Below are 25,719 nucleotides of genomic sequence, written 5' to 3'. Positions count from 1 at the left end.
CCTTATCAAGCCCAGCATAAAAACACTCAGGCTTGACCATTTCTTTGGAATTCATTTCCATATGAAGGAAAGAAAGCTTGTGTCACAGAAAACTTGTATTAAATAAATGTGTATGAGGGCGTCTGGGTGGCATGGTTGGTTAAATGCCCCACTCTTGGTTTCGGCTCAGGTCGTGATCTCTAGTTCTGGGATCAAGCCCTGCGTCAGGCTCCAGGCTCAGCGTGGAGTCTGTTTGAGATTCTCTCTCCTCTCCCTCTGCCCCTCCGGCTCATGCTGTCTCCCTCTCTCTGTCTCTCTCTCTCTCAAATAAATAAATAAAATCTTTTTTAAAAAATGTGTATGTTCCTCTATTATCTTTGTCAAATTTCAGACCCAGACTATTAGAGACCCTAATATGGTCGAGGAAAACTTTTCCTCCCCTACAGCAGGGAGCATACTGAAAGATCAAAGTGCTGGGAGAGTGGTGCTTTGTCATTACAGCAGAGTTCGGATGCAATTTATCAATGTTCCTATCCTGAAACTGTCAGGGTCGAGATTATTTGGTCAATTACCTCTATGCAAAATTGAACTGCCTAATATTTATTGGAAGAAATGCTACTGAGTCCTCAAAGATTTGTTGCTATGTTTTTGGTTTAAGTTAAAAGTAGGGGCACCTGGGTGGCTCAGCCAGTGAAGTGTTCGACTCTTGATTTCGGCTCAGGTCATGACCTCAGGGTTGTGGGATTGAGCCCCGTGTTGGGCTCCGTGCTCAGCACAGAGTCTGCTTGAGATTTCCTCTCTCCCTCACCTGGTGCCCCTCCCCCCGCTCACACTCTCTAAATAAATAAATAAAACTAAAAAAAAATTTTAAAGTATTTTAGTATGCATACAACTGATGGTGATGGTTTTAAATAAAACTAGATTCAAAAGCTCGGTAGAAGATTAAAAGAAAGCCACGTCTGTGTTTTTCCCCTCGGCTTTTAAAATGTGCTTTTCTCCTCATCTGCATCTTGGAGGACAGGTGACCCTAGAGCAGAAGGCATGGCCACACCGAGAGACTGCACCGTCAGCAGCTCATTTTGCTCGGCTCAGTCTATGAAATGCGTGGGGCTGACAGATGCAGGCTTAATTTATATTTTCATAAAAGGTCAGTTAGAATTTGTTTCACAAGAGGGGAGGGGGGTGGGGGAATGGGATAGGCTGGTGATGGGTAGTAAGGAGGGCACGTATTGCGTGGTGCACTGGGTGTTATACACAACTAATGAATCATCGAGCCTTACATCGGAAACCGGGGATGTACTGTATGGTGACTAACATAATATAATAAAAAATCATTATAAAAAAAAAAAAGAATTTGTTTCACAATGTTAATAAGTTTACCCTCTGCCAGACTTCATAAGAATGACATCAACTCATTGGCTTTGCCTCCGAAACCCATTTTGCACCACCAGTCTCCAGTTGGAAGGACAAAATCCAAAGACTGCTCCTTTTTTATAGTCCATGTTACCTTTTGAAAAGACCTTTCTAGCTCACGTAAGAAAAGACCTATGCCATTAAAACTTTAAAAATCAGTCAACTTTTTTGGCAAGGAAGAGAAAGACTCCTTGCTTATCCTGAGAAGACACACCAAAATATGACATTAAGATTACCTGTCAGTTTGGTTCGGCTGATGTATTTCTAGCAATTGCAAGTTCCACGGTTCATTTCTTTGGTGTGATATGCCCTTCAACAGATCTCTTGGCTGCTTCCCTATGGATGGACTGCAATCCTCAGGGATTCATGGACTAAGGAGTGTGAGAGTTTTATTCGAATATATGCCATTAGTATAAGCTATGGGTGGACATTTTTCCCTCCCAAGCCTCAGTTTCTAGATTACTTCAAATGCAGGCATCTGTAGGGACACCTGGGTGGCTCAGTTGGTTAAGCACCTGCCTTCAGCTCAGATTGTGATCCCAGGGTCCTGGGAATGGAGTCTCACATCGGGCTCCCCACACCATGGGGAGCCTGCTTCTCCCTCTGCCTCTCTCTCTGTCTCTCATGAATAAATGAATAAAATCTTTTAAAAAATCACAGTAAAATAAATGCCAACATCTGTAAAAAAGGCAGAAAATGCCCGTATGGTAATGTTTCACCTGAGTAATCATATCTCCATTACCTTTACTTAACCTCAAGGCAATTTAGCTCAAAAACAGATAAAGGGAAAGTTTGAAACTGTGTATGTTCTCCTGTGTTTCATTATTGAAGAATAAAAGGCCATCAATGGAAAAAAAAGATAGGAAAGGGGTCACTGAGAAAGAAAACAAAAACCCTTCTATATGAAAACATCCATCAATACTTAGGAAATACATGACTTTTAGATATTTACAAATAAAAAGCTCCATCCCCCCAAATCCCTTAAAATTTACATTTATATCCAAATAGTCCCACTCAGATTATTTTCCAGCATTAAATATACAAATATGCACACTCTAAAATACTCTTAAAAAGCAAAACAAAGACTTAGAAGAGTCCGAAAGGTTACAGACACATTAACAAATAACTTCTCGAAACTAGATATAGCTCTTTTAAGAAGCAATTTTGCCAGCCTTTGGTTCTGGAAGATTTCACACAGAAATAACTATATCGTCTTTTCATACAAATTTATCCAGAAGGACTATTAATATTGTATAGCATTTTAATACTATACCCTTTTACTTCACTTTTTTTCTTTTGCTTGTACTTATCTGCGACCTAAGTGAAACAAAATTACAAATATACCAAGTATACACAAGACGAGAGTCTATTTGGTTCCCATTTTAACATTACCTTCTTACGCCAACTGCCTCTGAATTTTCAAAAACAATTCCTTTGGTTTGAAAATCTTCATCTTTGCCAAGGACAGTTTCTAGAGCTTTGGAAAGTTGTTACACTAATACAATCAGAAAATGAAATGGCATGGAGCAGCTTAGGAAGATACAGGAGAGTGGGTGTTTTATTTCATTTCTGTACCAGATCATTGTTTCTAGGAGGTAATCCATAAATTTTTAATCCTTCTAGTGTTCTTGAGCAATGTAAAAAGGACCGCTCCTGACCTAGTTCAGCCTCTTTTATCGCAGTAGTGGCAATAATTTTATTGTGCAAGAGAAATGCGTTTTTCTATTATCTCTTGAGTTAATGTTTATTAGATGGCTAAGTGTAATTTATGCTCTTCTCCTTAGATAATGAATATTGAGATCTCCCTCAAGGTCCAGAACAGGTAATAGTCGTTAAATTCAAGGCTGCAGGCAACAACATACAGATGAGTGAGTGGTTTTTCACACTGTGACAGTTAATCTCCATTAAATTATGGGATTTCAGTAATTTGGAGTGATTTTTAATGTACCCTGTTCAACGTTATTCTCTATGTTATGAGTGTAATTGAGTGGGGAAAGATAGAATTTCCTAATACTTGTGCCTTCAGGATAAATGAATTCAAGTTTACCAAGATAACATAAACTGTATCTGGACCATGTTTATTATTCCACAAATCATATAATAATTGGTTTACACAAGAAAGACTCGCAATGAATCCTGAGTCAGTTTTGCCTCAAGCTCACATATTGGATACCCAAATTAAGACAATATGTAAGCAGAAAACAGAAAGCATTGAACCCATTAAGTATGTAACACTGTGGCTTTCCCTCAGAGTTGGAGAGTACAGCAAAGACATATATTCATTCTTAAGGGTATCTCGGTGCAAATTCAACTCATAAGAGTTCAACAATTCATTAATATGCTCTAGCCATCGAACAATCAAATTTCAAGATTGAAGAGAGCTAAAACTCATTAAATGAATTAAAGGCATATGTAAAAGTGATTATGATGTTAATTTTTCCAGATAAATATTAGTAAATGAATAATGGTAATATAAGACTAGAAGCAACCCAGAACTAAAACTGGGAAGATACAGAAAAGAATCCATGAACAGAAATAGTCTATAGGTTCGGGCACCAGTATTTGTTATATTTTCATGTTAATCTGGAGAGTCAATGAGGAAGATTTCAGGTTACACAGTTAACACAGCAGATTGATGCCTTTACTTAAACTCTTCTTATTGTGTTGACTTAAGAAATACAGTTGATCCTTTAGATAAATGGATAAAGAAGCTGTGATTTATAGGGGTGCCTGGGTGGCTCAGTTGTTGGGCATCTGCCTTTGGCTCAGGTCATGATCCCAGCGTTCTGGACTCGAGCCCCACATCAGGCTCCCTTCTCAGCCGGAAGCCTGCTTCCCTCTCCCACTCCCCCTGCTTGTGTTCCCTCTCTTGCTGCCTCTCTCTCTGTCAAATAAAAAAATAAAATCTTTAAAAAAAAAAAAGCTGTGATATATATATTACTCACCCATTAAAAAAAAAAAAAGAAAGATCTTGCCATTTGTGACAACATGGATGGACCTAGAGGGTATTTTGCTAAGTGAAATAAGTCAGAGAGAGACACACACTATATGATTTCACTTATATGTGAAATCTATTTTTTGAAGATTTTATTTATTTGTCAGAGAGAGAGCAAGTGAGCACAAGCATGGGGAGCAGCAGGCAGAGGGAGAAGCAGGCTTCCCATTGAGCAAGGAGCCCGATGCGGGACTTGATCCCAGGACCCCGAGATCATGACCTGAGCTAAAGGCAGACGCTTAACCAACTGAGCCACCCAGGTGCCCCTTATATGTGAAATCTAAAAGAAATAATGCAAATGAATGAACAAACAAAAAGCAGAAACAGATCCATAAATACAGAGAATAAACTGATGGTTGTCAGAGGGGACTGGGGGGGGAGGGATAGGCAAAATGGGTGAAGGGGAGTGGGAGATACAGGACTCCAGTTACAGAATGAATAAATCACAGGAATAAAAGGCAGAGCATAGAGAATATTGTCAATGGTATTGTAGTAGTGTTATATGGTGACAAATGGTAGCCACACTTATGAGCACGGCATAGCGTATAAACTTGTCAAACACTATGCTGCACACTGAACCTAATGTAACATTGTGTGTCAACTATACTTCAATAAAGAAAATAATAATATAATAATAATAAAGGTTTTTTTTTTAGGAAGGTTTTTTAGTAGGAACAAAGGAAATAGAGCTGATTCCTGAACAACACACAGGTTGGGTCACTAAACCCCAGCACAGTTGAAAAACCCATGTATAATTTTCGACTCCCCAAAAACGTAACTGCTCCTAACCGCCTACTGTTGAAAAAGCTTTACCGAGAATATAAACAGTTGATTAACACATATTTTGTATGTTATATGTATTATAGACTACATTCTTGCCATAAAGTAAGCTAGAGAAAAGAAAATGTTACCAAGAAAATCATAAGGAAGAGCAAAATATATTTACAGAACTGGTACTGTATTTATAAAAAAAAAATTCCCACATGTGGACCCACACAATTCAAACTCATGTTGTTCAAGAGTCAACTGTACTTGTATTTTAATATGCCCAAGGGAAAAAGAAAGGAAGAATTAAAAGAAATCCGAAAGAATTTGTGGAAATTCTCATGGAGAAAGTGCATTTTAAATGACAGCCTCCCATTTTGGCTTAGTGGGGTTATTTCGTGATGCAATTGCAAAATCATTGCCTAATGGTATAGGCAAAAATATTTTTGGTCTTTAGCCACTTTGTGACTGCAAATCTGTGCTTATAACTGATTGCAAATGCAGAGCTCTGGCTGGAGTTCTTTTAAAATCTTGACTCATTGTCAAAGCACTAAGCAGTGTTCTGGTAAATCATATGTTTAATTTTAATTCTACTTCAGAAGACTGAAGTTTTATTGCTGATTTTCTAAACAATCTAGAGCAGTGTAATTAGTTGGGATAGGCTAGGCTGAGGTAACAAAAAGACCCCAAAGTACATAATTTCTCAAACCCAACGGAGTCCACTCCTCACGTAATAGTCTGAGAAAGATACCCTGGACAGCAAGCAACAATTCTCTCTGTGGTGATTTAAGGTCCCAACTCTTTCCATCTTGGGTCTCCGCCATTCTCCATGGCCTCACAGTTGCCTGCACCCAGACAACAGAAGAGAGAAAAGCAAGTCAAGGCGGAACATGCTCGTTAAGGCCACGGCCTGGGGAAGGCACACATCACTTCTGCCAACATTCCGCTGGCCAAAATTGGGTCACAGAGCCATACCTAAGCCAAAAGAGTTTGGGAAATGAAGGCTGGCTGTGTGGTGAAGGCAACAGAAAAGGATAAAAACGTTGCTGATGAACAGCAAACAATCTCTACCACAGGCAAGTCAACTAATGTGCCTCTGGGCGCCTTCATTTTCAAATGGGTAACAATTATTTACGTCCACAGACCAATCTGGAGAGTTTGTGAGTATGCACACCTATGAAGCACTTTGTGTCCCATGGAGAAGCACTGTGTATCTGTTGTGAATATACCGCTGCTATGCTATTGTTAATTTGAAACGCTACACTGGGTTAAGTAAATAAACGAAGTAGAACTTTCTACCAAAGAACATTATCAAGAACACCGTTAGATGCAATAAACAGATGAACTACATAGTGTGCTGATCCCGTGTTCTTTTATTCTGGTTACCTTACCCCATATGGAGCAGCTTTCTTTCTTCCTGGTTGAAATCATTCGTGTTTCTGCTCCAGAACTGACACCCTAAACTAATTCACAAATCAGAAATGCAATTCTAGAAAATATCGAGACCCTTTCAAAATACTTTTACAAAGTAACATTTTAAAATACAGAGGTCTCAGACCTTTCTGGAGAAACTGAAGGAAAGAACTACCATCCGAAGCATTTGGTAAGCACCAGGTAATGGATTTTATAGTAAATCCGCAACCTTTTGCATATCAATCATGTAAAATAAATATCAGTGGTGAAACAGCAGCATAAGGAGAACGAGCTTCACTCACGTGTAGGCAGCGTAATTTAAGAGTGTGCCAGACAAAATGGTAGCAAGATACACGATCTACCTGGAAGCCAAGGCTAGAACATGCTAATCCAACTTTGCAAATGAATCATTATGTGACCTTGGGAAAGTTCGTTAGCTTGGTTTTTCTGCCTTAAAAAGCAAACGGTAAGCAGATACTTCTAGAATACTTTTAGAGAAAGAGAGAGGAAGAAGAAGAAGAGAGGGGAGACAGAGAGATGGAGAGAATACGGACATGGGAAAAAGTGCCAGACTGAAAATGTCCCCAATGACTGTTCTGGGCTATACTAAACACCGTATGTTTGCCTCAGGAAGCCTCGAGCCCAGGAATCAAGATATAGGAATATAAGAAAATCAGGCATCATTATTTGTTCAGCGCTTATGAGAAACAAATGCTTTCTTAGATGTGGAGTTGAAACAACCATCCCTTCTCTCAGGTTTATGTGATAAAGAGAATACCCTGACTTTCCAATTAATCCAACAAACAAAGATAAGCCTTGCCTCTGTGCCAGGCACTGAGAGTGTGATAAAGACGACAGACATGGGTCCTGCTTCATTGAGCTGATGATACAGACAAAACAGAAGTAAATAAAATAATTACCACTGGCAGATGAGTGCTATGAACAACATGAGGAAATGAGCCATAAGGATATCCCAGGGATATCAGAGAGAAGAATGTTCCAGAAAGGGAGAATGGCAAGCGCAAAAGCCCTGAGGCAAGACTCATTTGGCACATGTGCGGGAATAGCAAGGAGGCCAATGGGCTGGGGTGGAATCATTGAAAGAGCAATTCATAGAAAGTGGCAATAGGCAGAAATCTAGCCAAACCAAATACAAGGAAAAATTAGGCCTCAAAGTAAATGAGGAAGAGTTTCAATTCCAAATTTTTCACATTCTCTTTAATAGATCGTGAGAGCTGTACAGAGTTATTACAGTCAACATTAACATGTTTTGGGCCACGCAAACATGCATTTTGAAGCAATTTTCTATTCTGAATATGAAAACTCCCTAAAATAGCTTGCTGTTTCTCATGAGTCTAACCCTGTTCAATCAAAAATAAGTAAAAAGGAAATGTCTTAGATTTTAGTAAATCTATGTGAGAAAAAAACTAATGGTCATGTCCTGGGAATGTAACATATAGCCTGATGACTATAGCTCATAATAGTATTGCATATTTGAAAGCAGCTAGGAGAGTGGAACTTGAAAATTCTTACCACAAGAAAAAAAATGTTGTAACTACGTATGGTGATAAATGTTAGCTGGACTAACGTTTGATCACTTTGCAATATATATAAATATTAAATCATTATACTGTACACCTGAAACTAATACAAGGTTATATGTCAACTATACCTTAATAAAATAGTAATCTTTAAAAGAAGAAAAGCCTACTCTTTTTAGTTCCAGGTGTGTCTTTGAATTTTATTCCAAAGGCTTGTATTAAGTATTCAAAAAATGCATACTTTTTTAAATTAGGGTACAGATTTTTAAATATTGGATTGAAAGTAGGTGGAGGGGAGTAGGACTCATTCTCAAGGATGAAGAAAGGTAGGCATGGTGTAGAGGAAAGGACTCTGGGGGAAAGGAAGGAGTCTCTGGATTCTAATACCAGACACCCCCCCCCCCGCGCGCGCCCCCCAGAGTAGTATGGAACTCTGAGCCAGTGATGACTCCACCCAGCTTCAATTAAACCATCCATCAAATGAGGATGAAGACACCTTCCCTTCCTCACCATTAAACTGCAAAGTGAAAGAGCCCTTGCCTTTCTTCTCTGATGAACTCCTACTCACCCATAAAACTTCAATAAATACTTGCTTAATACACAGCAAATGAATGGCATTTATACACGCTTCTTACGTGATACTGAAAAGAATCTAAGACATTATATTCTTTCCGTTAACAAACGCTCCTGGGATGTAAAAATCATAAACAGTACAAATACGACGGGGTTTTTTCCTTTCCAAAATTCGATTCCATTGGGGTATCTTTTCCACGTAAGAAAATGTTCTTTTAACAAGTCGAGTGGGGGTAAACAGAGTTCCCTATAGTCTCCGTGCCTTGTTTCACTCTAGCTCGTACCTGCCTCTTTAAAAATGTGTTAAAATGCTTAACACGTGTTTGCTAAAAAGGACGCGTTCTCTTTTGAAAGCTTTAAACGCTGCACGACCGCTCACGCACGCCTCCGCGGGCTCCTGCCAAGACTGGAGGGAAGGACTTCCGCGACCTGCAGACGAGCAAAGTAAGGAGCCCCAGGGGATCGCACAACACACTCCAGTGCAGTTACAAGAGGGCTAGTTTGGCTTTTTTCAAAACGTTCCTTCACAAAAAAAAAAACCATCCAACTGCGGACGGCGGTGATCTCGTGAGCTCGGAGATCTGAGGTGACTTTCGGGGTGCCCCGCTCCCCGCTTCTCTAAGCTCTCCCCCACGACCGTGGAGCCCCGCACCGCCACAGCGGGCTTTTCGGTTTGCGACCCGACTTGCCGGTGCGCAAGCCGAGGCGGCCCCGCGTCGGTCTGCTGCCTCGTCCGGCAGGAGCCCGGGGAGGGCTCGCGGACAGCCTCGATCCCGCGGTCAGGGCATTTTTACCCCAAGTACAGGAAGGGCCTGCGCCCCCGCCTGACAGCTCCGCCACCGACGCCAACCCAGACCCTGGAACGTCAGGAACCTGACGCTCCCGGAACGCGGCGCCCGGGGGCATGGACGTAGCGGAGCTCAATAGCTGTTGTACCGCTCAGCCGCCAGGCCGGCGGAGAGGCGGAAGTTGAAGGTGCTGACGCAGCTGGGGGAACTTTGCCTGGATGGCACCTTCCTGTCCGCTACTCCGCCCCCGCCGGAGGGGCTCGGCTCCGGAATTCAAGATGGAGTCGCTGAGTAGAGCTGGGCAGGAGATGAGCTTAGCGGCCCTGAAGCAGCACGACCCCTACATCACCAGCATCGCAGACCTCACGGGCCAGGTCGCTCTGTACACCTTCTGCCCCAAGGCCAACCAGTGGGTGAGTGCGGCCAGGCCGCTGAGGTCGTTCTCCCGGCCGCCGCCTCTTAAAGGGGCCGCGCGGACTGTCCTGGGTTGGGGGTGATTCGGGAGGCCAGGGCGGCAGCGGGGAGGCCAGGGACTGGAGAAGAGACGGGTCGGTCCCTGAAGGGTGTCAGGGGCGCCGGGAATTGGGGAGAGGAGAGAGGTAGGCCCAGAACGTCGGGGGCGGGGGGAGCGGGGGCAAGCCGATAGAAGGGAGGATTGGAGGAGGATCAGTCCCTTGGGGTCGGGTCCGGAGACCTGGGCGATCTGCCTTCTTTGCAGACGTGTTGGAGGATGAGAACGGTGGGGTCAGAAAGATACCTGAAAGATTGTGTTTGAAGCTATGAGGGTTATTAGATAAACTACGTATACATAATCTATAAAGTAAACACCAGTCCTTTCCCCCCAACAGGCGCGTAAATAAGAGCCCCCTTCATAGAGGTCATTTGGATTTAAAGCTTGAAATCCACTTAGTGTCAATTCTTGGAAGAGAGGTGGTGGGGATAAGTCCGACTTTTATCTAACTACGCTGTATTTCCAGAGTTTTGGGAAAGATTTCAAGGCACTTAGGGAATCGGCTTCCATGTTAATTGGATTCCCTTGAAACCTTTGGAAAAGAGACCCTGTAAATGTGTTTCATTCCAGCTGTGCTGCTGGTGATGTCACCTCTGAATGCTCCCTTCCGACTAAGTACTTTTTTGCCTTTTATTTTTTTTGCACGGGAGGGGGTCCGAAAAGTTACATTGGGTTTGTTATCTGAATGGTTGGCCCCTGTTTAAAAGTAACATAATTTCCGGTTTTCTAGTAACTGACCCTCCATAATTTACTCATTCAGCTTTAGGCTTTACTTTTGGCAAATGATCCGTAAATGTTTGTTGGATTGAGTTCATAAATGAGTAATGTTCACTTTTCAGTAAAAAATGAAATCCTTATACTAACAAAACCCTAAAAGACCATTGTAATATGTCCTTTACGGTATAAAACAGATACATAGGTTATATTTAATCAGTAATTTTGTGAAAATCATTTGATGTTTATAAACAGTTAATTAAGATGAAAAGAGCTTTCAGAATCCTCTTGCTTTTATCTTCTTTCTTTCACCTCCTGGAAGAGAAGGAGGTATGGAAAGCCACAAAGAACAAAATTATAGATTTTTTTTTTTTTTTTTTTTTTTTTAGTGTAGCTGTTTTAGACTTTGCCTTAGTTTGAATTGTTCTGAATCATTTTTCTTTATTTGGTCTGCATATAAATTTGTGAGATGTGAATTGCAGACAAATGGTGAAGACTTGGGAGCAGAAACTTAGACTAACAGACTTTTATTTCTAGTTTTTCACAGACTTTCAATATTGTGGAATTTAAATTGTAAAGTCCTGCTTCAAATATGAAATACTAGTTACAATATCTGAATTGAAAAAGGAACTGCCATTTTTTGTTCATTTGGATAATGGCGCAAAGAGCATAACCAAAATCTTTTGTATCTTTATTTTACAGTGAGTTGTAACTTTGCAGTGTTGTGTTTGAGCAAGTTTTCTTTCTGATTGCCAATTTTTTATACTAATAATTTAACAATTGAAAGGCAAGAAAAAGCCTATGAACCCTTAGGAAGGAAAAGTTTTATTATGATTTTTATGGTAGAGCAATACTCAATATGATAAGTATTTTTTAAATATTTGTATCCCAACAAACCCAATTTGGAATGACTAGCATTTAAAATTTTCTAATTTGTTGATTGCATTAAAATATATAGGTTCTATCCAAACTGTGAACTGCTGTGGTTATTTGGGGTTTTTTTAAAACATTGTATGTGTTTAAAACCTAAGTCCACTTGTCACAGCAAATAAAAGATAATATGAGTTGTATTTTTAATCAAAATGTTTCGTTTATGCTTAAAATTTTTAATTATTTATACGTCCTAGAGTAATTACCTTAAGGCAGAGTATAGCTTCAGTTTTCATGATTCTTCAACAAAGTTCTAAAAATAAAAAACTAATTGTGTTTGACAGTATTTCTTAACCACAAAATTCGCTATTCATAAAAATATACCAAAATCCCCCAATGATGAAACAAACTCTCCTAGAAGATAACCGTTTTTCTTTCTTTCTTTTTTTTTTTTTTCCCATACTAACCGATAAATTTTAAAAGTGAAGGAATTGCTTTACAGAAGCTTGGCTTTAAAATTAAAAAATCTGGATAAGACATTTTAGCTTTATAAAGGGAAAGTGGGGCGCCTGGGTGGCTCAGTTGGTTAAGCATCCAACTCTTGGTTTAGGCTCTGGTTATGATTTCAGGGTTGTGAGAGTCTGCTTGATATTCTCTCCCTCCCTCTGCCCCTCCCACACACGCATGGGCACGCCCTCTCTCTCAAATAAATAGTCTTTAGAAACTGGGGGAGCTAAGATTTTCACCCTAAAATTTTAAAAAGAAAAGTGCTGCAGATAACAGACATGTTGCTGGATTGAACATTTAATATACATTAGTATGCAACCAGAGTGTAGAAAGGATACAAAAGGAACTGGTAACAGTAGTTTGTGGAGTAAGAGACTTACTTGACCTGTTCTAAAGGGACTAATTTTAAAATAGATAATTTCACCTTAAACATGAATATTACTTCTCCATTAGGACCATTTGGGGTTGGATTATGGGGAAAAAAACTAATCAACTCTGTCTATTATAGGAGAAGACTGATATAGAAGGGACCTTATTTGTATATCGAAGGTAAGCTTTTAAAAAAAAATGGTACATACGTATTTTTAATCTAATGGTGAACAGTGTTATATAAAGTGGTTCAGCCCTATTGTCTTTGGAACCTTCCTGCCTGACCTTTTTCATCCATTTCTAGCTGTGAGATCTGAACCAAGTTACGTCCCTTCTTTGAGCCTTCGTGTGATTCAGAATAAACAGAGTTAGAACTTACTTGGGAACCTAGCAAAACTGTCTCAAAATAGAAAAATTTTCTAGTAATGAACGAGTCTAAAACAGATGCCTTCCTACCTCTCCCTGTATTAAACATACATAAATAGAGAAAAATATAATACATAAACTAACTCTATAAAATAACGTAGTTGAAAAGTCAGTCCCTCTATTCTATAGTTACTAAATGAGTCACCTTCTTATGACTCTGGTTCTGTCCCTTTTCTGAACCCCTCCCCACAGAAAAAGTTCTGAATTATGTACAGTGTCTTAGTAATGTGTCACCTTAGTTTGAGAGTCCTTTAGAAAAACCCAGATTATTCAGTTGCACATTTTTTATTTTCAACTTTTCTGAGAGTTAATTATCTAAAACGTGATTGGTTTGCAAATTGCAGCTTTTGTTCTGTTAGGCAACTTTTATGTCCTAACTTGTAACTGACAGGAAAGGATAGTCATGGAGTTTCTTGGTCTTAGGATCTCCCTTAGGTCTTTCTCTGACTATGGCAGGTTCCTTCCCATGGCTTCTAAGTTTAGAGATTCAGCAGGAATTATTACTGACATCAGGTCCTCCCCACTTTTTTTTGTATTATGAGTTCTCTTTTAAGGATTGCCTTTCTCCATTGATGGTAATTAACAAGAATTTGTCAAATATTCCTCTAAATTTTGGCATGCAACTTTGAGATCTTGTCTAAAAACACTGATCTTTTTCTTCCTTCATATGTAAGTGCTTTTATATTACATAGTAACTATAGCAGCTCATCATTCTTTGCCACTTCGTTCCCTATCATTCATCTTTCTCCTTTAAAAAAAGGGGGAGGGGGCGCCTTTACCCTTCACCTACTTTATTGTTCTTTATTACCTCTATAAATCTCTAGAAACTCATCAGTTGTTGTTAGAATCTTGGTATCTATGATATTTGGAAAATATTTTCCTGGCCTCATTGTTATAGTACAGATCCACTTGTTGTAGAAAATACAAAATTTAGTATAATAAATGATTTGACTTAATTAAATTCATGGAGGCTTACATAGTATTGATCCTAATAAAAGGAAACCAAAGAAGCTCAGGGAAATGTGAGAACATTTTATGTACCTTGGATAAAGGTGTGCCACAATGTCAGAATGTTGTTTTGCAGAGACCGTAGTATAGAAGAAACCTGGATTTGGAGTCTGAAAACCTAAAGCTGAATTCTGGTCACATTATTTACGTGACTTTGGGCAAAGGCCTTAATCATTCTGAGTTTACTTCCTAATCTGTAGAGTAGGATTCTAAAATCTCCCCCGTGTACACAGAGAAACGATTGAGAAACTATGAAGTATTTCATATATGTATATACATATATATGTATGAAGATCATGTACTTAATCACCCTGATATGAGAACCAAGAATCATGTACTGAATCAACCTGGTATGAGAACCAGGAATGTTTGTTAGCATAAGATACAAGGCATTTTCTCTCTAACGTAGGAGAACTAGAGAAAGACCTATTTGGTGTAAAAAATAATCATGATTGTAATGGTGTACAGTCATTATTAAAACCAAGTTTGTACCATGTTTTAAATAAGTGATATTTTTGTTGAGCAAATGTTATTTAACATCTACTAGGTGTCTATCTTGGGATCTCTCTGAAAAAAAAAAAGCCAAAAATTCCTGTTTGCATGGTGTTTACATTCTAGTGGAGAAAGACAATAAATATGAAAAATAAGTAAATGGTATGGGGAAAAAGAGAAGAGAATTGGAGGTATTGAACTTGAGAGCAGGCCGGGAGCCTGAGAAAGGTAAGTGTCACTGAGAAAGTGACATTTGAGGAAAAGCCTGTTGGGGGGGGGTGGGTAAGATAACTAAATTCTGGGCAAGTGGTCCAGGCAGAGGTCTTTAGGTGGAAGCATACCTGTAGGGAGAGTGATGAGCTCAGTGTGGCTGGAGCAGAAGCAAGGGAAGAGGCAGAGGAGATGAAGGCAAGGAGGGCACCTATCAGCCAAGGCCTTAGTGGCCTTAGTAAGGGCATTGGCCTTTACTGTGCGGAACTAAGTCCTTAGAAACTTCTGAGAAGAGAAGGAGTATGATCTAACTTGAATTTTTTGTTTACAATTTTAAGTGCCAATGATACTGTATAATGCAGTAGTGTATACTCTTTGAAATGGAAATAAAGAAGTAAATAAACATTTCTGCAAATTAAACAGTGACTACAGGTGTCTGTCTTCTGTCAAATCTAAGGTCAGCCTCACCTTACCATGGTTTTACCATTGTGAATCGACTGAATATGCACAATCTGGTTGAACCAGTGAATAAAGATTTGGAATTTCAGCTCCATGAACCATTTCTTCTGTATAGAAATGCAAGCTGTGAGTATATCTGTTTTATTACAGTTCATATATTTACAATTTAAATTGTGTGACTTTAGTTTCTATCATCACGTTATTTTTGGAGTTTCAAGTTACAATAAAAAATATAGAAACGCCTGGGTGGCTTGGTCAGTTAAGCATCTTCCTTCAGCTCAGGTCCTGATCCCAGGACCCTGGGATCAAGTCCCGCATCGGGCTTCTTGCTCAGCGGGGAGCCTGCTTCTGCCTCTGCCTGCCGCTCCCCTTCCTTGTGCGCACGCTCTCTCTCTCTGACAAATAAATAAAATCTCTAAAAATAATGTATATAATCTATACTCTTAGGTTATAAATGAGTCTCTTAGTAAGATCAAACCTTTTAAATTGGGCTTTCTAAAATTGAAACACTCTTACAGTAACTTTTTATATTGTTTTAGTTAAATATACTCTTCCATGTAATAGCACTACATCATATTCCTGTTGTTTGTTTTACGAAAATTAAGTTTCTCCCTTTGTTTTGGTTGGAACTGAATTGTTGGCTGCCCATGCCCCTGAGCAACAGAACTTAGTTTGAGAGATACAGGACGGGGACTGATACTTCTATCCACAAAGAAAGTACTATCTTTGCCCTGGTGGTGGTATTTTTAAGTCTGTTTATTGAGTGTCTACTGGCTGCAAGTTCTGGGCTCAGAGCTACTTTACCTTAATGTTAATGGTACCATAATCTATGTGGGGCAGGCAAGCAGTTAAAAGAGCTGAGACTCTCAGGCTCCTCTGCTATGAGTCTGCTTCTTCTCTCCCACTCCCCCTGCTTGTGTTCCCTCTCTCGCTGGCTGTCTCTATCTCTGTCAAATAAATAAATAAAATCTTTAAAAAAAAAAAAAAAAGAGCTGAGACTCAGAGATGAGTGGCAGCTCCCCAGTTGGAGAGCAAGAATCATAACCCTCTTCTCTGCTCCCTAGTTCCAGGGTCCTTTCAGGCATTTGACAGCCTCCTGAGAATGGTTGCATGCAGCCCACAAAGCTAGAGTGGCCCTTTCAAAAAGTTAAGGTACTAATGGTGGGGAGGGGGGGGAGTAAGATACTAAAGAGGTATCCTCAATTCCTGTATTTCAGTATGGGTGTTGAAGGTATGAGTGTTTGAGGATAGAAGAGAGACTGTTTGGTACCGACGGTGGGTAGATCAGACCTGGTTACAGTAGTAGAGCGACTGTAACTATCACCCAAGGAGATTGCTGGAGAAGTGTTCCTTCTCACTTAAAAAGGAAAAGTTACTACAAAAAAAAATACATTTTTTTAGGAAGATTTTCATTAAGAAGTTTAAACAAAGGCTTCCTTAGTTGAACGGAAAATTCACTTAACCAAGGTTGTCCAGTTTCCCAGTTAATTGAGGCAGTGGATCATCTTCTAAGGGGCCACACAGTTTCTGATATTGCTAATTAGAAATTCCAGAGCACATCAGCTTGTTTTCAGACTAGAGAAAGGCCTGAAAAGGTCAAGTACAACACTGTGGGTGTATTAGAAACGGTGCACAAGAGGAGCTTGGGAAAGTATTTAAAGGAACAGCCGTATTGGGGAGAAGTGACAAGGCAGCATAAAGTGATTCTGGGAGTGTGAAGGCCTTTCTCGAGTGTGTGTTTTGTCTGCCTAGTCTTAAATGTGGAAAATAGTCTTGTCAGGTCTGCAAGCTATTGAGTTGTTAAGGGCTTTGTTCTTTAAACAAAAAGTTAATTAGTGCCTGAGTGTGTATACAGGTAATTATACGTGACTCCGTAGCTGCCCTTCTGTCATTTTCTTGTGGGAAATATCACTAAGACACCTGACCCATTTTGCTCACTACACCTTCAGATCCGGCTTCTTTCACTCAAATCACTTTCTAGAATTAATAGAAAATTGCACTATGATTTTTTCTTGTTCTAATTGTTTCGTTTTGATTTCATTTTTTAGTTTGTATTTATACCCCCCCCCCAAAGGGAAAGGTAAAATCTTACAGAGAAAATGCTTACACTAGCCAGGGGCTTAGGTTTGGTGATTCTATTGAATAATTTGGAAGCAGTATATTTCTATACTGATAAGGGCCTTTTGGCAGCCAGGAGACCCATGCAGGGCTGCAGTGAGGGTTGGGAAGACTGCAGATTCCGTAGTTAATTAGGCAAAAGTGTAGTTCCTAACTCCTTACTTCTGACTTATATTGAGGAAACAAGAGTCCCAGAGAAGTTAAGAAACTTGCTCAAGAATCACAAAGATTGTAAGTGACAGGCAGAATTCAAGTCTTCAAAGCCCATATTCTTTCTGCTCAGCTGCCACAATAAAATTACTTACTTCATCATTCATCAGTCCACGTTCTAGAGTGAGGCTGACCCATACTACTCTGCGGTAATGGAAGTGCTCTGTGTCAGTCCCATCCCAAAGAGTAGCCACCACTCAACATGTGACTGTTGAGCACTCGAAGTGTGGCTAGTACAAGCAAGAAATTTTCTTTTCTTTTTTAGTTTATTTAACTTAATCAGTTTGCATTTAAGTAGTCACATGTGGCTAGTGGCTACCGTATTGGACAGCAGAAGTCTAAAGCATGAACCCCTGCTCACACACACCCTTTTGTTGCGCCATACCTGAATTGAACAAGCACTAGGGGAGCTTTGGATTCAATTTTTATGCCTCTCATTTAGTCATTCTTTTTAAAATTTATAAATGATTTCTAGATACGAAAGCTGCAGAAGATATCCCGGGGGGTGGGGGGGGGCTTTGCCATGGTAACACTCTTTTGGCATGCAATTTAATTTTCAGAAAAGAATTCTATTCTAGGCTTTGCCATTTTCGGTCTGTAACCTTGGATAAATCATGTAAACCACTGATCTGACCTACTTATCTTAAAAGGGCATCATATACGTGAAGGTATTTTCTTAGGCACTTACAAATATAAAATATTACAGACTGTGTCTCCATCTTGGACCCAAGCCAAGTGATCTTTGTGGTGAGAGAGTCATAAGGATTTTAACATTATCCACGTTCTCTTATAACCCAGGCCCATAGTGGCCTTCCTCCTGTCCCTCTGACTAGCACCATGAGAAGCTAGAGACTCTGTTTATCTTTATAGATATTATTTTCAGATGTTATAGGGGCCATTACTAGGCAGCCTGAGGTATGATAAGTTGAAAATATATACATGTTAAAAATGAGAAATCTTACGGAGTACAGATTTTTTAAAACTCAATAGCAACAGTTCTGATCAGTGGGTCATGATGTTTATTTTGATTAGTATACTGGAATCCATAGCACTGTCCCAGCTAAAACTTTGTATTGATGTCATGATGTTTAATTTGTGGACACCTCTCCCTAAAAAACATTGATGATAGTTTTAATTTTATCTTTGATTAGTTGAAGAAACATAGTTTTTTTGATGTTTTAAACATATGCATTACTACCAATCTGCTGATCTTCTGTTTTCATTTGTAAAGAAAATCCGTGTTACTCACTGCATTATAAAAATCATTCTTGGGAGACTCTGAACTTCTAGGACTTCTAGGACATAGGCACATCAAAGAAAATATCCTTCAACTCCTGTCCAGCAATGTCATAACAGGAAATCTTTCTCCTACAAACATTTGGAAATGCTGTATAAAATATCAAATGCATAGCTTATCCAAAAAGAGAATAAGGGACATTTCAGTGGGCCAACATCAGAGTGAAAACTGAAAGCTGAAGTGAGAAACTTATAAACCGACGCTGGCTGCCAGCTGTTAGGGGTTCTTAGGTATGGAGCTCTCCTTCATATAAGGATCCCATGACAATTACATGGAGTCAGGAGACAGGGCCTTGGGCTCATACAGGTGGAGAGGTAGAGCTGAGACACCCATACATCCATACAGCGAGGTCCCCTAATGAGCTACATACTAATTAATTTGAAAGATACCAGCCCACCAACCGAGGAGAAGGACAAGGCAAGCTTATCTATCTCAGTATGGGCTGTGGGTAACAGGGAAAATGTCTCCCCTGAATAATTGTAACCATGAGCTTTCTCATACAGGTTTGGGGTTCAGGTTATATCATTCACTTGGTATTATTTCTTAACCCAGTCCAAAAAATTAACATAAAAATTGATCCTCAGCTGGTGAGTACTCTAGATCACCTGGCAAAAGCAAATGCAGAATCCTTCTAGAGAGACACTGAGGTTGCCCAGGGACCTCATCGACACCCTTATGGTCCAAAATTACTAAATACACAAAATTACTAAATATACAAGGAAATAATTCACAATCAGTGAAAGATAGAATACCACAAACAGCAGGATTAGCCAGTCCTTCCCCAAAATTTTAGTTAATGAAATGATCAGATAGAGACTGTAATGGGTGTAAATGTCAGATGTAGATTATAAAAAAAGTGACAGATTTGAAAAATAACCAAGTCCAATTTCTAGAAATTAAAATTTTAGTTATTGAAAACTCTCTGCATGGACTCAGCAGTTAATTTGTAATAACAGGAAGGAGAATTGGGGAACTGGAAGAGACATCTGAGGGAATTATCCAGAATTCATCCAAGAAGGGAAAGGAAATGGAAAATACGGGCAGGAGGACGGAATTGGAAAGTCTAACACATAACAGGAGAATTTCAGAATGATAAAATAGATTTAAGAGAGTATTTGAAGAGATTATAACTAAAAATTTTCTAGAATATTCAGAAGTCATAAATCTCAGATTTAGGCAGTAGAACAAGGCACCAAGCATAATAAGTAGACAGAAATACACAAAGAGACAGAAGCAACCAAAGGCTACTTGAGATTGATTATTTACAAAGAGTGCCAGTTAGACTGACAGCATATTTAATTGAAGCTACTGAGTTTGGAAGACGAAGGAGTAAGAGTACTGAGGAAAAAACAACCTATACTTCAGTAATTCAGGAGGACAAAATAAAGACATTTTTTCAACAAAAACAACTTTTGCCTCTAGCGGCCCCTTCCTCTAGGTGCTTCTAAGGTAACACTGTCCAGTACAGTAGCCGCTAGCCACACGTGGCTGTTGAGCACTTGAAATGCTCCTAGTGAACTGAATTCTTAATTGTATTTATTTTGGTTCAGAAATAAGAAAATCGTGGGGTGCCTGGGTGGCTCAGTCAGTTAAGCAGCCGACTTGATCTCAGCTCAGGTCTTGATCTCAGCTTAGGTCTTGATCTCAGGGTTATGAGTTTAAGCTCCACATTGGAGAATTGAGGAACTGGAAGAATTGAGGAACTGGAAGAGACATCTGAGGGAATTATCCAGAATTCATCCAAAAAAGGGTGGGGTCCAAAAGAAAGAAGAAAATTGAGCACAGAAGAAAGAAATGAAGTTTATAAACTACTAAGCAAAGAAAAGGAGGTAAATTAAAATAAGCATGGACTACGTAAGACAGTGAGATGACTAGTCTGAGTAGAGGTGTTAAAAAGGTGAGGCAAGGGGCGCCTGGGTGGCACAGCGGTTAAGCATCTGCCTTCGGCTCAGGGCGTGGTCCCGGCATTATGGGATCGAGCCCCACATCAGGCTCCTCCGCTAGGAGCCTGCTTCTTCCTCTCCCACTCCCCCTGCTTGTGTTCCCTCTCCGCTGGCTGTCTCTATCTCTGTGGAATAAATAAATAAAAAATCTTAAAAAAAAAAAAAAGGTGAGGCAAAAATACTAGACATCAACAGCATCAGGTAAAAACTCTTCAGATCTAAAGCATCCCACAACTGGGGTGAGAATAGATAAATTGATTAACCATAGATTTGAATCAAGTTGTGCGTGTTTAAATGATTCAGGGTAACCACCGCAAAACAAACATAGGAGTCTTTTAAACCAGTACAAACCAGGGTGGGAAAAAAAATGAATGAACACCACGGGAGATAGAAAGCCCAACATAAAGGGGCAGAAATAAAGAAGTCAGTAACTAGAACAAAATGTTAAGTGTACTGAAGTTGCCAGTTACAAGATATCGTGGGACTGGATGAAGATACAGAATTTGTGAATAATGTTTTCAAAAAACTTAAAACTCAAAAACCTGGAAAGATTGAAAGTAAAAGGAGAGAATGCAGTGTATCAGGCAACTGTTAACCCAACAAGGCTGCTGTAGCTATGTTAGTCATACATGATAGATTTCAAGTGAAAAACATCAGGGTGAGAGTTGCCGCGTAATGATAAGAGGAATGAACTCCCTAGAAGATAAAATGATTCCAAACTGGTACATACCTAGTATATGTCAGAAATACATATCAAAAGTTAAAAATCCCTAATCATCATGGGAGATTTTAACAGGCCACCTCAGTAATTGACAGATAAAGCAGATGATTTTGAGATATTTAAACAGTATAGTTAAACTTGATCTAATGAGCATATAAAGAGCCCTGCTTCTAGCAATTCGAGAATTTCCTTTTTTTTTTACCGAATGTAGGCCTCCCAGCCCAAGAAGTTAAGAAAAAAGAGAAATCTGGGTTCAGTTGAAGGAAAATACAGATGAGTGGCAATTAACTGCAGAACATAGAAATTGCAGAACAACAGATTGAAACCAGTAACAAAAACTCCCCTATAATCTGATTGATCCAACAATAACAAAGGAGGGGGAGCATAATGGGCAATATTAGGAATAATGTATATATTTTTATGTATTGCAACTAAATATAGGGAATACACATTTTTTTAAAAAAATCACTATGAAGAACTTTTTGCCTATACATTTAAAACTTAGAATATAGGTATAGTTTCCTAGGGAAAAAACATAGTGTAACAAAACGTATTCAGGAATAAATAGATCTGAATACATTCACAAACAATAAAATGTTGGGTCAGTAGTTTCAAATCTCTCCGATCACATCTAAAGAAAATGCTAAGAGGAACGTCCTATTCAGAAAATGGAATCAGGACAGTTAATCTCCATATAGAGACTGGCCTCTGCAAAAGCAGATATAGGATCTGTACATTTCTGATTTTATCACAGGGCACTTATCTCCACTCTTGTGCAGTGAGATCGTGCTGCTCTTATCCACTATTCATTCTTTCAGCAAGCATTTGGCAAGCACCTGCTGCAAGCAATGTACCTTACTGTGTATGTTTCTCCTAGAAGGTGCTTTCCCTTTGATTTCTACTTCTGTGGGCACCTCTTTATGACTGAATTGTGAAATGCCCCCAAGAATATTCTGTAAAGGGTTTTTTTGGGTTTTTTTTTGGGTGGGCAGCAAAGTTCATTGAACGATAGTAAAGTGTTAGTACAAAGCTCCCGAAGAGGGAGGGGACCTGGGAGGGTTGCCTCTGTAAAGGGTTCTGAAAAGGTTTTTTTAATCCAAAATTTGGTACACGAATCAGCAAAAAAGTAAAAGCAAGCAAAACTGGTTTTTCTGTTTGTTACAGCTAGGCAGTCTACACTGCAACTTGGTTAATCGAAAATACTAAAGTTAAAAGTTTGTGGTCCCATTAAGCTCTATAAAGTCAATTTTGGCATTTAATGATTTCCTTTTGCAAAAACTATTTCAGTATTGTCTTCTCCTTTGTTTTTAAACAAACAGGCTGATTATTTAACTCAGACATACATCTTATTCAGTGACACTTATTGAACATCTGTCATTTACCAAGTACTCTTATCAAGTGCTATACCATTTTGATAAAAACTGTTGTGTACTTTTAAGTCCTGAGGTTATCGTTTTAGTCCTGAGGTTCTGTTGTATTTTCTTAGAGAATTATAAGCAGAAGTCATTATGTTAGAACTTTTAGTGTCAGAACTCTACCTTTCTGGTAAGGGTGAAGATTCTTAATGAAATATGTTACTATATTAATCCCAGTGCTATGAATATTTCTTCCTAATACAGCTCTGTTAATGATAAAAATTAATGATTTAAGATTTATGATTAGAAAATTACCAGCTGTAAATTTGAATGATTAGGCCTGCACTATTGAAAAATCTGATCCACCAGAGACTGAGGGTATTTACATGTTTTTTTTTTTTCCAATAATCATTTTTAGCAGCAACACTGATCCATTAATTAAAAGGAGTATACAGTCTAGATTTTCTTTCCTCAGACCTAACTTTATTCCCTCCTTAGACCAGTGTATGTTTGTGGTTTTAGCCAAAAAATAACAACATTATTTTACTTTACGTGCATATTAGACTTGGCTTTTTATTTTTTATTTTTTTTAGCTGAAAGAAACAAGGACAATTGTTGTTTCCTCCGTCCAGCACCTTAAGGCATAGATCTCCCACTGAATACCATTTTTCATATTTTCAGATGGTTTCTATAATCCTAAAGTACTTTTGAAAAAGTGAACAAAGTATGTTGCCTTATAACCTGCTTAACAACAACAAATCACTGTAACAAGCAATTAAAGATAAAAGTATCATTATTATGTAATATTTTTAAGAACTTACCTCCAAAAGCCTGTGAGAAGTACCCCTTTGTTTCCACTTCACTTATAACTTTTCCTTTATATCGGGCATCAGTCTCTTGATAGAGAACATTTTTAATTAAAATTAGATCACTAGAAAAGGCAGGGTGATTCATTTCCATAGTGTTGAAAATGCAGCTGCCAAATGGAAAGTTTTAGTAGAAGAAATACTGTAGTGTGTACTTTTTTTTGTTTTTTTTTTTTTTTTTTTCCTCTGCTTGGCCTTTCTCAGTTCAAGGGCAAGACTCAGAACAGTAGAGATGGTAGGTGGCTGTTGGCATTTGCACAAATCTTCAGACTTAAAGCACAGTGCAGGAAATGTCCTTGCAAGAGAAGTTTACAACTTGTCAAGTCAAAAAATGTGACTTCTACCTCCAGACTAAAAGAGGAACTTATAAACAATTTTAAAAGCTCCACCGTCCATTCCCTGTGATCTTTGAATTCAGCACAGTGCTTCTTGACCGGCCTGGAGAAAGGCAGTCTTCCACCATCAGCAGCAGCACTGCTGTGGTTGGTGTGACTCTGTTATCAGTGAAGGAGAAAGGATCTGTGGCAACTGCATTAATCTGGCCTTCTGGACAAAGATAAGGAAAGAGCCTCGCTGTTGCCACGTTAGTAGACTGAAGAGGTAAAAACACCATGAAAACATAGGGTGACTTAGACTCCAGGGCTGACCTGGTGGTGCTGTCAGGTCAGAAGTTTCAAATGTCTGTATGGCTTTCTATCTGTTGTAGGCCACTGGTGAGTGTTCTAGGAGGACCTCTAGTGGGGCCTCTACCAGAAGGTTCTGGTTAACTTTGTTCCTAAGTCCATGAACATTTCCAGATTTCCAAAGCAGATTCTTTCCAGTATGTCTCACTAAGTGCCGGCTTTTCCCCCCTAAAGTAGTGTTGTCAGGTAAAAAGCAATTTTAACTTTTGTGTGTGTATGTGGTGTTACCCTAATTGTAAATGTTTTAAAAGTTAACAGAGCATGCACCATTTACCTCTTTTAAATAATTAACGTTTTCTCTTTTGAGAACTCACAAAGGAAAGCAACAGTTACTTATAGCTAAGTGGCAGAAATGTGTTCTTAATATGTATGTATATAGGTTTTCATCCTGTGTTTACAAAGTGAAGTCCATGGTGGAGGTAAAAATTGAAACAGAGTAACCACTAATCCAAGAAGATTTGAAGCCACTCAAGTGGGCAGAAGAAACCTTAAGACTGAGCCCTTGGGGTTCGGTCCCCTGGAGGATCCAGGATCTGAGCTACTTATAGAGTCACTACTTCAGGCACGCACAGCAGGGTTTTTTCTTTGGTTTGTTGTTGTTGTTGTTGTTGTTGTTGTTGTTGTTGTTGAATTAAAAGGAAGGCATGGGATAAGCATTTGCTACCAACATTTAAAAATGAGGACATTTTACACACACACAGCTGGATTTCTGGCGTTTCTTCTTGTGAATGCTGCACAGCACCTGCATCCCTGCAAGCCCTGGGAGTCAGCAGGAGCTCTGGGTGAGGCGTGTGTGCCACAGCCTCTCCAACCCCACCACAGCCTGGCGTGGGTGAGCCTCCTGGCCACCTGCCTTACAGCCCTGGTTTGGATGACCTCTTACTAAAGTGACAGAAAAATATGTAGCAGAGAAGTTAGTTAGGGAAGGGAGAGAAAAGAAGGTCTCCCTTTTCCTACACCACTATCTGAACTATTTCCCAGAGCTCTACGTGTAGATTTCGGGGAGCCTACAAGACTCCATGGAGGCCAGGGGCCATGCTTCTTACCCTTTATTGTCCCTTGTGATACATAAAAATGATCATTTCTGTGCGGGGCGCTGAGATGAATAGCCCACCAGGGGACGGACAGGTCCAACATTTGGCATACCCATAATCACTTGCAGCACACACCTAGGAGAGGCTCCGCCTTAAGGAGTGGCCAGTACTGTGTGGCAATCGTGGCAATTAACCCTGGCAGCACACACAAAACCCTAGTGTGACTCACTGTGGTATTTGGGATTGCCCATTATTTAAGAGTAGAAAGTTTGTAATTAGGAACAAACAGTCATGATATCCTGGGGTTTATTTTCCTAATTTCCCTCCAAAAATTCAACGATCATTTCACGTGTCTGAATCCTGTACTAAGGTTACAGTGTTAAAGGGGACTGTGGAAGCAGTATTGCTGGTAAATAGTTTCAGACTTGATTTTATTTAAAGAGGGGCATCAAAGGGAAC

The 25,719-nt window shown here is 39.4% G+C and overlaps 1 protein-coding gene across 1 annotated transcript in view; it reads left to right on the top strand.

Moving 5' to 3' along the window:
- Nucleotides 1-9,018: 9,018 nt before the first annotated feature.
- The window catches only part of DCP1A (decapping mRNA 1A), a 55,913-nt gene continuing 39,212 nt past the window's right edge, over nt 9,019-25,719 (top strand). Inside the window, exons 1-3 of the mRNA XM_026501036.4 lie at nt 9,019-9,880; nt 12,578-12,618; nt 15,032-15,159. Coding sequence (XP_026356821.1) covers nt 9,686-9,880; nt 12,578-12,618; nt 15,032-15,159 — 364 coding nt within the window. The 5' untranslated portion in view covers nt 9,019-9,685. The remainder of the gene's footprint in view (nt 9,881-12,577; nt 12,619-15,031; nt 15,160-25,719) is intronic.

Source organism: Ursus arctos, unplaced genomic scaffold (assembly GCF_023065955.2).
Source record: "Ursus arctos isolate Adak ecotype North America unplaced genomic scaffold, UrsArc2.0 scaffold_14, whole genome shotgun sequence".
In the NCBI taxonomy this organism is placed as follows: domain Eukaryota; kingdom Metazoa; phylum Chordata; class Mammalia; order Carnivora; family Ursidae; genus Ursus; species Ursus arctos.
The sequence above is the reverse complement of the archived record's forward strand: the minus strand, read 5'-3'. Positions and strand labels throughout refer to the sequence as shown.